This window comes from Zingiber officinale, chromosome 1B, assembly GCF_018446385.1.
Source record: "Zingiber officinale cultivar Zhangliang chromosome 1B, Zo_v1.1, whole genome shotgun sequence".
Lineage (NCBI taxonomy): Eukaryota > Viridiplantae > Streptophyta > Magnoliopsida > Zingiberales > Zingiberaceae > Zingiber > Zingiber officinale.
In genome coordinates, this window is record NC_055986.1 from 26,965,736 (window position 1) to 26,979,290 (window position 13,555).

At 36.4% G+C, this 13,555-nt stretch overlaps 1 protein-coding gene across 1 annotated transcript; it reads left to right on the forward strand.

Moving 5' to 3' along the window:
• The first annotated feature begins 573 nt into the window (after nucleotides 1–573).
• LOC122053762 lies at nucleotides 574–7,024 on the forward strand. The gene is made up of 4 exons (XM_042615737.1): nucleotides 574–1,288; nucleotides 2,887–3,127; nucleotides 3,870–3,987; nucleotides 6,604–7,024. The coding sequence occupies exons 1-4, from the start codon at nucleotides 720–722 to the stop codon at nucleotides 6,693–6,695; spliced, it is 1,020 nt and encodes a 339-aa protein (XP_042471671.1). The 5' UTR covers nucleotides 574–719; the 3' UTR covers nucleotides 6,696–7,024.
• The last annotated feature ends 6,531 nt before the right edge of the window (nucleotides 7,025–13,555 follow it).

Sequence of the window (13,555 nt, forward strand, 5' to 3'; positions counted from 1 at the left end):
TTCCAGCCAACAATGATCCTGACCGTCCATCCGCCAACAATCAGAAAATCCACGCTTTTAGTCCGCATCCGTTCGTCTCCATAGCCGTCCATTGCACCACCTGACACGAATTTCAAAGGCACGAGACTACCTGTCCTCCACCTACTCACTAGGAAAAGTCTGGATTGACCAAAATATCCCCGTCGGCGGAATGAACTCTGAACACGTGTCGATCTCTGGTCACGTGTGAAGAGACGTTCCGGATCCGGAAGGTGCAGCTAATCCTCTCGAGCCGTGCAAACGGCTTCGGTGCGCCAGTTGGTCAAAGTCACGTGCAGCCCACTGTGACATCATTTCCGTCGCCTGGTTCTTTACAAACACGGAATTGAAAATCCTGATTATTTATTTGTCTATTACACTATTTCTCTGTGGGTTCCAGTTATGTTGGCGCAATAGTGAATGCCGTATCGGCGTTTCCTGTGCCGTGAAAATCAGGGGTAGGAATGCTGAAATGGACAACCATGTAACGGATACCTCGCCACTACTCTTGTCCCGACGGTGCATGTTAGCATATGTCGCTCCTCCTTGCTTGTAACGTTTCCCCACGTTGATCCTTTTAACGGTAACTCCCCCGTCTCTCCCTCCCTCTCTTTGTAACCTCCTCTCGCTGCGGGAACTTAGGAGAGAGAAATCAAAAAAGCAGGGAAGAGAGAGAGAGGGCTGCGAGATCAAAACCCTAGATGGGAAAGCTCCTATCCGACTCAGCTGCCTTGGCCGAAACTTTAAGCCCCTCGCCGAAGCTTCAATGGCCGGGGCCCACTGCGATCCCGACGCCGGATGTGACGGATCTGACGTGCGCGGCCGATGACGCCGCGGCGTGGGCCGCGGTGTCCGGTCTGGAGGAGCAGCAACGGCGCCGACTCGAGAAGATCCACGCGCGGGGGGTCTTCTGGAAGAACCCGCGGGACGCTGAGGCGCCGGGGGTGGCTTTCCGTCTGGAGCACGGCGGAGATGTCGAGGCGGATGGGAATTGCTTGTTCACTGCGGCGAGGCGAGTGCTAGGGCCGAAGGCGCCTTCCGCCCGTGAACTGCGGCAGCGGGGAGTGCGGCGTTTCCTGGAGGATTACCGGGCGGGGGACGGGGCAGCGAGGGAAGCTGCGGATGGGGTGATCCGTAACTTGTACTCGCCGGATCTGAAGACTGGGTGGGGCATACATGTGGTGCAAGAGCTGAAGCTCCTTGCAAGGAAGGACGACCGCGAGACCTTGGATGCCTCGATTCAGGAGCTCGTAGATCTGGGGATGCAAAGGTATTTTTCTTCTTCTTCTGATTATGACCTTTTCGCAATATATCATACTGTTTGATGGTTTAAAAACTTTTAGATCTGTCCAAAACCCCTCTATTCTTGTATGATGTTTGTCTTTTTTTTTCTCAATGGCTGGCAAATATATTCCGGTTTATCGTTTTGCCGAAATGTTCGATCAGAACCTATCAATAATGATTACTGATTTCGCTAACATATGTTTTCGATTTCTGTCTTGAGAACAAAACAGGGGCTTTTTTTTTTCTTTCACTTTTATATTTTATAATTTCCTATTTGCATTTCGTGTGTTATTGATAATTCATCTCTCAATGCCTAGCATTTGCTATCGAGTAGCTGAAAAGGTCTTTATCAAGTGTAAACCATTTTTTTTTTTTTTCCAAAATCTGCTTGGTTGGTTAATCTTATCGCGAGAACGCTTTAAACCTCATCTGTCACTGTGAGGAATTGTATTTGGAAGGGGGATATATTAGGAAGGTACAATAGCTGGCACCTGCTAGCCCCCCAGTCCCAGAGATTTACGCCACACATCTGTATACATTATTCGCACGTGATCGCATGGGTTGTAGACATATGTGATCAGATGTGACATGTGAGTAAGTGTATGCATGTATACATAGATGTTGGCTGTTGATGTGTAAAATGGTGCTCCTGGTGCTTAATATTCGGACTCCTGTTTCAACTGTTTGATGTTAATGTGATTGTTGTTCATTTAGTGAAAATTTATTTATGGTTGGATTAAGGTGGATGCATTATCTGATGACCCCTTTCAAAGAGATTTCAATGAAAGCTGTGTTACTTGGACTAAAGTTCTAGAATCCGATATGGGTTTGAATCTGAGTGTTTGACAACACTACTTTTGTTTGACACTGCTACTTTTAGATTTTACACGTGATCAACAGAAATACTAAACGTCCATAGGTGTACATGATATTAAAAATGGTTGCATATAGTATGGAAATAATTTCACATGGACACCCTTCATAAGAAGCAATCTTCATAGAACTTGAAGGCAGATCTCACTTCTATTCCTCTACAACATGTTAATTTGAGTTTAATTATTTGAACCATTGTGACCTTTGCATCCAAGTTGTTCAGATTCTTTTCTAAAAAGTTTTCATGTCTCCTTATTTTTCTAGATTGGGATTATATAGTCAAACCGATAGGTGACGAAAGAAAAATGTCATTAGAAGTTAGGAGCAATTTTTATATAATTTATGCTGTGAAAATGGAGATACATTCTTTATCTTGAACTTTATTTATGTTTGCTCATCTTATTCCTTCTCTATATTTCTTGTAACTGTTGCATACATTCTTCAGTCATCAGATTTCAAACTATTTCTGTTTCTAGTGTTTCTATCTATTTTGCTTTTAATTAACATTAGCATTTCTTGCAAAGTTATACTTTCCTTGTTTGTTGGTTCATCAGAATCTTTATTATAAGTTAAGCATTTGGGCTTATTTTAAAAAAATGGCTATGCAACCAAATTCTTGAAATAAGTTTTTTATGCCACTGATTAAGAAGTGAATGATTTTCATGAACTTCTTTCTGCCATTGAACTAATTTTCTATTTGAATTTCCAAAGGGAAGTGGCAGCAGAATCTATTTATAAGGAGAGATGCATCACCATAAATGATGGGCCAAGTTGGGCAAAGTATATGTCGATCTCAGGCTCTCCAGAAGATGAGTATGATATCATTACTTTACAGTATACAGAAGAGGGATTGCTGACTATTGTTGAGAATCGTAGTGGCCATGCTGCAGCTTTTGGCGATGATATTGCCATTGAGAGTTTGGCTACAGAATTTCGACGAGAAGTCTTTGTAGTAAGTATCAAATTTGAGGAAATGATATATTCGTTCTTTGAAACTCTTTGCAGTTCTAGTATGTAAATCCATTTCACTATACATTTTACATTAATGATAATTTCTATATTTGCATCTCATTGTTTTGTAGCTGAGAATTTGATGTTTCACTCAAGCAATTAGCCAATTGGTTCCTCATTATTCTTTTTCTTGGGCCAAGTGTGTAGGATTATTTATGGCAATACACGAAACAAACCTAGTTTAATTGATTCAAAATAGGTATGTTTTGAATACTATATTTATTGTTGAAGCTAGGATGCTTAATGTTCATTGGTCCTATATGAACAAGCATGTCAAATTGTCAATCCATTATATAAATATGAATTGGTTCCTTTCCTAATAAGAAGGTTTTAGGATAAATGGTTAATCTATAACTTCAATTTGGTATAAAAAATGTTATGGTTCAAATCATATCTGTGTCAAATAAAAAACTAGGTCTATATCTCACAGTCATGATGGGCATGAATGTCCCACACGGACAAGTGGTGGTCAATATAAATATACAGTGGTTTGTTTCTTAATAGCTTAATAGCTCAAGCTTTTGTGGATAGTCAATCAATTTCAACTATTATCATAAAACGTGAAGTCCTATCTGGATGAGAAAAGAAAGAAAAAGGCCGTACTTGTCACTATCAGTTTGTACATTTTTCTTTATTATCCAGTTCTCCCTCTTATGTTTTGTTGATATTTTTTAAACTTACAGGTTCAGGCTCATGGAGCAGATGCAATGGTGGATGAAAACAATTGTGTGTTTTTCCTTCCTCATTGTCCAAGGGGTCCAATTTGTGAACCTCCAATTTTCTTATTTATGAAGGGAACAGGTAAATACACGTTCACTAGTGCTACCAATTTTGCGTTTCTATTATCTACTCTTCAGGTGACTTTCCTTAGTTCATTCATCTGACACTATCAATTAAAAATAGCCAAATTTCTGAGAGTTAAAGATGCCAGCAGCATTTTATTACACTAAAGTTCACTTTGCAAGTATAAGAATCATGACTTGAACAAGTGCTTTTGTTTAGAGAGACACGTTTTGACCTAAAATATAAAAAATATTGCAATTTCCCTTGTATAACAATTAACTTCTTGAAATTTAATCTGCATTCTTATGTTTGAATTGAAGACCATCTTCATGTACCTGTCAGCCAACACTTCAAAATATTTAGGGAGCTATAATGGTTTCTGAGCCTTAAATATTGGAATTTTATTTCAACTTCATTGGCATATAAGCTTTGTTTAGAAACGGCAGGATGATCAAGAATGAATATAAGAGAAACAAACTGAGAAGGTATAGCAGTGATTTACTAGGCAAATTAGACAAATTGTTCTTTAGGGAAACAATTGGAAAGTGCTGGATTAGAATTTGATCTCTAAATGGGATTATCAATGTCAATTCAAAGGTGGGGCATTAACAGTGCAATTTCCATCAAGATATTCAGTTGCATCACAGTTTCATCACCAATTGAACAAAAAAAATACAAATTTCTCAATTTTAATTCAGCTTCACTAGTGTTGGATTTCTATCCACAATCCGCCGGAGGGACAATACTTATTTGTCAAGATGACTTGAGCTGATTATCTAAAGCTATCGGCCTACCTAATCGCCAACTTCATCTGGAGCTATCCAAGCCTAAGTGGGCGAGGGAATTTGCCGAGTCACGGATTCGTCAAGTTGCGGAGTTGGCGAGTGCTTCGAGTGCTGAGTCGATGACGTTAATGTCGAAGGCTCAGGACGGATGCTGAACAAACTTAGAGTTTGAGTCCGAGTGGGTTGCATGAGGAGAGTCATCCGAGGAACAAAGACGTCGAGTCCTACAACGAGGCAATCTCCTTACAACAAATTCGTCCCCTCTAGCGGCGCTAAGAGGTCACGCTTGGACATCTGTTTCCTAGGACAAAATGATGAGATCATGAACACAACCTACACAGGTTGTTGTCACAGGTGTCTGTCGAGCGAAGAATTGCACGGTAGAACGAAAGGAGGAAGAAACAAGGGGATTAAAGGAGCAGAGATCTCTCTTTCCTTTGCTCTCTTTACGAAAATACAGAAGTAAGCTTGTGAAGCTTTCTTCATACAGAGGAGAAAAAAGCAAGAGAGAGCAAAGGAAAGAGATATCTCTTCTCCTTCAATCCTCTCCTTTCGTTCTTTCGTGCAATTCTTCGCATCACCCGTTGTTTTGTTGTTTTATCCTGGGGAACAGACGTCCAAGAGTGACATCTTAGCAGTACTATCGGAGGGGACGAATATGTTTTAAGAAGGTTGTCTCACTGCAAGCCTCGGTGTCTTTGATTTTACGACCGATGCTCCTCATGCAACCTGGTATGTTCAGCATCAGTCACGAGCCTTCGGCATCAGCTTCATCAACTCGGCGCTCGGTAAACTCCCTCCCACTCAGACTTGGGCATCTGTAGGGGAGGTTGTTGATCAGCTAGACTGATGACTTAAGATGATTAGTTCAAGCCATGTTGACAGATAAGTAAGTACTATCCCTCATTGTGGATAGAGATCCAACAATTGGCCCATAAGCTTGCGAGATAAAGAAGGATGAACATGAAGAGGATAATGGAAACAAACTAAGAAGTTGTAGTTGCATTATACTAAAGGAGAATAAAGGTAACAAACTGGGGCAATGTTGAGAAATTATTCTTTAAGGAAACATTTGGAAAGCGTTGGATTAGACCCTCACGGTCAAAATGTTGGGGGCACTAATAATGCAGTTCCTATGATGTTGCATAAAATGAAGAGATGCGCTTGTCTCACATTGTGGCCAATTAATCAGAGAACACATCTCACATTTCCACGACCAATTGACCACAGAACACAATCTTTTACTATCATAATTTTATGGTGAGTTCCTGATGTTTATCATAGTTCAACTTTTCTTGATTGTTCTCCTCTAACTTTCATTTGCTGAGCATATTTTCTGCATTTTAAACTGCTGCTAATGCAGCTCGTCTTTCTTTAATTATTTGGTTATAGACTAGTCTAATGCTTCGAAATTTATCATGAATGAAAAATTACATGAGAACATTTTTAAAATCATATATATTCTATTCGGTCAGCTGGCCTCAGACCTTTGACTCAATAAGTGATACAAATTATACTTGATCAATCGAGCACTTAATTAGCAAATGAGATTCATTAGCTGAGCACTTCATTGATAAGTTGTGTTGGATTGATGATGAGTTGATTCAATCAATACAATGGACCGTTTTGTAATTTAGTTCCCTTGTGAACATCAATTCAAAATGCTTTGCTTTGGCCTTTAACTGCGCACAAATATTCTCACCTTCTGATTATCTAAGATGACCTGAGATGTGGTTGTTCTATCCATTTATTCTGGATTAAGTGCATATTTTTGTACAAACAAAGGCAGGTTAGGCGTTGGATTCCTTCCTTGGCCAAAGTACTAAGCAAAAGCTGCATTTGAATACAGGTTGGTGCTGTGCCGGGGCTGACCATTATGAGCCTTTGATAGCAAGTCCTCTTCCTTTTATTTCTCAAGACAAGGCTGCTCTTGTACTGTGAGATGTATTGATCTCCCAATTTTGTTGATTCAAAAACCTGGGAGTTTATTTTTTTCTTTAAACTTAGGATTTTCTAGTTCTAGGGAAATTTTAATTTTGGCTCATTTTTCCCATCAAGATCCTGTTCGCAGGATCACAACTTAACCGAACCTCAACTTAGTATGCCCCCTACCTCCGGTCTATGTTCATTCTAGCGAGATTGCTAGCTTCAAGCGATGAGTTTCTTTAGGGCCTTTTACCCCTTTGTTTTCCAAATCATTGTTTCTGTTGTAACTCATTTGAAGATTTGTATTGCCTTCATCTTAGTCATTAAAGTTGTTTTGCGGCAAATCCATGAAGATATTGTTTAGAGAAGAGAGTCATTATGACTAATCAATGATTTTATTGTCCAACTAATTGGATCAGGTTTACGTCAACTAATGGAATTTTATGGCGTAATATTGTTTATCAAAGATAAGATTGGTGGAAGCATCCATGATTGCCCTTATTGATGGCTAAAATTAGTGGAAGCAGGGAGACACAACAAACAAAGATAAGATTCTCACAAGAATAAATTTCCACAGAATATTAATAGTAAATACGATAATATTAATAATGATTGTAATTAAATTTTTTATTATTAAATTTTAAAATAAAGTGATTAATTAAATAGCGGATAGATTAAAATTCTAATTTATTTTAGATATTTTGATCTTAAATATTTTTTTAGTTTAATTTTTTTTTATTGCGGAAGTGGTAATTTTAAAAAAAAACTTCAATCTTTTATAAATCAATTCAGCAATGAAATAAAAATAAAAATATAATATTTTTAATAGCAATTATAAACTCTCATGCGAATGAATTATCTTCAATTTATTTTTTCAATCGTTATTAATTTATTTTCTTGCTTGCGTGGGGATTTCTTTATATTGGATCAGGTGGAATTTGATGCCAGATTTAATTAATAATATTGATAACTGAAGATGGTGGATCTAGGGATTCTTCTATATTTGAACCAGATGGAACTAAATTTAAAATTCAATCTCATTGATGGCTGAAAGAGCTGGAAGCGGAGATTCCTTTGGATCTGCTTCAGAGAGAACTTGATGTAGATTGACAGTGGAACTTGTTGAAGGTGGGGATTGTAGGGTCCGATCAATCTTATTGACAGCTGAAATTGGTGAATCAGGCCATTCCTCCGGATCTGGACGAGTTGGAACTTGACGTAGGATCTGAACAATCTCATTGGCGTATGAAATTGGAGAATCTTCTTGACGTAGGATCTGACCAATCTCATTGATGGTTGAAATTAATGGCTCATTTGGATTTGGACCAAATGGAACTTGAGGTAGAATCCGATTAATCTCATTGGCGTATGAAATTGGAGAATCCGATGACTCCTCCGGATTTGGACCAGTTGGAACTTGACGTAGGATTCGACCAATCTCATGGATGGTTGAAATAGGTTGATCCGGCGGCTCATCTGGATTTGGACCAAATGGAACGTCATGCAAGATCTGACCAATCTCAGTAGCAGTCGAAATTGGTGGATTTGGCGACTCTTTTGGATTTGGTCCATATGGAACTTGACGTAGGATCCGACCAATCTCATTGGCGTATGAAATTGGAGAATCCGGTGACTCCTCCGGATTTGGACCAGTTGGAACTTAACGTAGGATTCGACCAATCTCATGGATGGTTGAAATAGGTTGATCCGGCGGCTCATCTGGATTTGGACCAAATGGAACGTCATGTAAGATCTGACCAATCTCACTAGCAGCCGAAATTGGTGGATTTGGCGACTCTTCTGGATTTGGACCATATGGAACTTGACGTAGGATCCGACCAATCTCATTGGCGTCTGAAATTGGAGAATCCGGTGACTCCTCCGGATTTGGACCAGTTGGAACTTGACGTAGGATTCGACCAATCTCATGGATGGTTGAAATAGGTTGATCCGGCGGCTCATCTGGATTTGGACCAAATGGAACGTCATGTAAGATCTGACCAATCTCACTAGCAGCCGTAATTGGTGGATTTGTCAACTCTTCTGGATTTGGTCCATATGGAACTTGACGTAGGATTCGACCAATCTCATTGGCGTATGAAATTGGAGAATCCGGTGGCTCCTCCGGATTTGGACCAGTTGGAACTTGACGTAGGATTCGACCAATCTAATGGATGGTTGAAATAGGCTGATCCGGCGGCTCATCTGGGTTTGGACCAAATGGAACGTCATGTAAGATCTGACCAATCTCACTAGCAGCCAAAATTGGTGAATTTGACGACTCTTCTGGATTTGGTCCATATGGAACTTGACGTAGGATCCGACCAATCTCATTGGCGTCTGAAATTGGAGAATCCGGTAACTCCTCCGGATTTGGACCAGTTGGAACTTGACGTAGGATTCGACCAATCTCATGGATGGTTGAAATAGGTTGATCCGGCGACTCATCCGGATTTGGACCAAATGGAACGTCATGTAAGATCTGACCATTCTCACTAGCATCCGAAATTGGTGGATTTGGCGACTCTTCTAGATTTGGTCCATATGGAACTTGACGTAGGATCCGACCAATTTCTTTGGCGTATGAATTGAGAATCCTAGACCTCTTGATTGGACCAATTGACTTGGATGATGGATAGTTGAAATTGGTGATCCGTTGGATCCGGGATTACTGGAACTCAACGTGGACCAATCTCATGATGATCAATGAAATTGGTAGATTGATCCGCGATTGGTCCATATGGAACTTGATCTGGTAGTTCATGATCCACTTGATGTAGGATTCACATGGTCGATCCATCGATTTGGACCAAATGGCATGTAAATTGGTAATTTGACAATCTGGTAGCTGGATGGCTCTTGATTGGTCCATATGGAACTTGACGTAGGATCGGCCAATCATTTCTGTAAATTGAGAATCCGGTGACTCCTCCGTTTGGACCAGTTGGACTTGGCGTAGGATTCACCAATCTCATGGATGGTTGAAATAGGTTGATCCTACCTCATCCGGATTTGGACCAAATGGAGCGTCGATCGACCAATCTAATTTGCGACTCTTCCCTATATTGGAACTTTTGTGGATTTGCAGGCTCCATGATTGACGAGGATCGACCAATCTGACATTGGTTTGGTCGATTGGAACTATCTTGGCGTGGACTCGGCCAATCTGATGTGATAGGCTGGAAATGACTGTCGATAGCTCATCGGATTTGGACCAAATGGAACGTGTAAGTGAGATTATCAATCTCAAATGGTTTAATTGTCATAGATCCGACTCTTATTTGGTCAAATTGGATGGATTCAGACACGGATCTGGAACTTGGCATCATGGTTGAATGAGTGTCATCCACTTGGACCAAATGGAACGTTTGACCCTCAGCGACTCTTGATTTGGTCCATATGGAACTTGACGTAGGATCCGACCAATCCCGATTTTAGGATGGCGTCGAAGATCATGGATGGATCTGACTCATGGATGGAAATTGAAACGTGATCTGGCCATCCATTTGGACCAAAATGACCAATCTCACTAGTGGATTTGTTCTCAAGTCTGGATTTGAGAAAGGATCCCCAATTTGGCGTCGATTGGAACTCTGGTGGATTCACCATATCTCATGGATGGTTGAAATAGGTTGATCCGGCGGCTCATCCGATTTGGACCAAATGAAACGTCATCTCACTAGCAGCCGAAATTGGTGGATTTGATGACTCTTCTGGATTTGGCGACTCTTCCGGATTTGGTCCATATGGAACTTGACGTAGGATCCGACCAATCTCACTGGCGGTTGAAATAGGAGGATCCGATGGCTCATCCGGATTTGGACAAATGGAAGATCCGACCAATCTCACCAGCAACAAATTGGTGGATTTGACGACTTCCGGATTTTGATCAAATGGAATTTGGACCAGTTGGAACTTGACGTAGGATTCGACCAATCTCATGGATGGTTGAAATAGGTTGGTCCTGCGACTCATCTGGATTTGGACCAAAAGGAACGTCATGTAAGATCTGACCAATCTCACTAACCGCCGAAATTAGTGGATTTGGTGACTTTTCTGGATTTGGTCCATATGGAACTTGACGTAGGATCCGACCAATCTCATTGGCGTCTGAAATTGGAGAATCCGGTGACTCATCCGGATTTGCTTCATGTAAGATCCGATCAAGCTCACTAGCAGCTGAAATAGGTGGATCCGACGGCTCATCCGAATTTGGACTAAATGGAACTTCATGTAAGATCCGATCAACCTCACTAGCGGCTGAAATTGTTGGATTTGGCGACTCCGAATTTGGATCAGTTGGAACTTGACGTAAAATTTGACCCAACTCATTCAAAGTCATGACACTAGCTGGTAGACCCTCGCCCTTGAGAAGTCGAGCATTGGTACGAGTAGGATGTCCAGTAGATGCAATAAACGCAATGGTCATCACAACCCAAAACCTAACTTTCCTCTCATCTCTTCAAGCCTACGAATGAGATCAAAACAAAGAAAACCTCCTCCTTTTATTTATAGGATTTATCAACGTAAGTATGATTTTAAAATTCTATTCCTATCTTTCACTATTTATTCCATGCGAAAACACTAAATAAATAATTTAATGCCATTTTGAGGATGTAAGTTTAGTAAGATGTAGTTTGCTGCATAGATATGCTGAAGGTTTTAATAATTTTAAATATATTTATATTATTTTTAGTTAGTATAAGATATTCAAATATTTGGCTCGACTAATTTTAGTGGCTGATTTGATTTCATAAAAAATTTTCATCGATCATTTGAATAAATAAAAAAAAACACCTAGTTTTAAATTTATTCTTTTTTCAAGAGAGATATTATTTTATTAATTATTGTCAATGCCAATCAAATTAAATAATATCTTTTATTTTTTTAAAAAATAAAAATTTAATAGTAAAATAATTCAAAATATAATTGCAAGATTTTGATAGATTTAAATTTATATATAGTTTATTTTAACTAATTATTTTTATGATGACCATTCAATTAAATTAAATTAAATATCTTTTAGATTCACTTAAAAATTAATTAAAAAATATTTTTATTAACTATAAGATATGCATAAAAAGATGTTTTATTTTAGAAATAATTATATTTATATTAATTTAATGCCAAGTTTAGTAAGATGTAGTTTGTTGCATGGATATGCGGAAGGTTTTAATAATTTAAATTTATTTATATTATTTTTAGTTAGTATCAGTTATTCCAGTATTTGGCTCGACTAATATTGATGGCTGATTTGATTTCATAAAAATTTTCTACCGATCATCTAAATAAATAAAAAAAATACACCTAATTTTAAATTTATTATTTTTATAAGAGAGATATTATTTTATTAATTATTGTGCCGACCAAATTAAAGAATACTTTTTAATTTTTTTAAAAAATAAAAATTTTATAGTAAAATAATCATTGCTCAAAATATAATTGCAAGATTTTGATAGATTTAAATTTATATATAGTTTATTTTAACTAATTATTTTTATGATGACCATTCATTTAAATTAAATATCTTTTAGATTCACTTAAAAATAAATTAAAAAAATATTTTTATTAACTATAAGATATGCATAAAAAGATATTTTATTTTAGAAATAATTATATTTATCTCAAAATGTAATTACGTGTGATTAAATGTTTTCGTAGTTTTAAATTTATCTATTCTCCTTTTTATATATAGATTATTTTAATTAATTATTTTAATGCCAATCAAATTAAATAAATAATTTAATGTCATTTTAAGGATGTCAAAAATGTAATTATGATTTCAAAATTCTAATCCTATCTTTCACTATTTATTCCATGCGAAAAAAAGTAAATAAATAATTTATTGCTGTCTAATTTTAGTAAGATGTAGTTTGTTGAATAGAGATGCTGAAGGTTTTAATAATTTTAAATTTATTTATATTGTTTTTAGTTTGTATTAGGTGTTCAAGGTAGCTCGCTCGTTTAATTTTATAAAAAATTTCTATTGACTATCTGAATAAATAAAAAAATATACTTAATTTTAAATTTATTTTTTTATAAGAGAGATATTATTATATTAATTATTGTCGGTGCCAATCAAATTAAAGAATATCTTCATTTTTATAAAAAAAATAAAAATTTAATAGTAAAATAATCATTGCTCAAAATTTTGTTAGATTTAAATTTATATATAATTTATTTTAATTAATTATTTTTATGATGACCTTTCAATTAAATTAAATTAAATATCTTTTAGATTCACTTAAAAATAAATTAAAAAATATTTTTATTAACTATAAGATATGCATAACAAGATATTTTATTTTAAAAATAATTATATTTTTCTCAAAATGTAATTATGTGTGATTGAATGTTTTCGTAGTTTTAAATTTATCTATTCTCCTTTTTATATATAGATTATTTTAATTAATTATTTTAATGATGCCCATCTTGTTAAATTAAATAAAATATATTTTAAAATTTAGTTAATTCACTTTAAATAATAAAAAATTAAATCTAATAAGTAAAACAGATATTTTATTTTATTTTATTTTATTTTGTTAACAGTAGAGACGCATAAAAAAGATATTTATTTTATTTTAAAAATAATTATATTTTACTCAAAAATTTACTTATTCTTCATTTATATACAAATTATTTAATTAAGTATTTTCAATGATGTTCATTTAAATTAAATAAATAAAATTTGATAAGTTCACCTAAAATAAATAAATTTAATAAGTAAAAAGTATATTCTATTTATTTTTGTTAATTATAAGATATCAACAAAAATATTTTATTTTAAAACTAATTATATCAAATCAAAAATATTTGAACAAGATTTAATTTGAAGTATTATGCATCCCGTGATTTAATCTCAGTCATAAGTTATG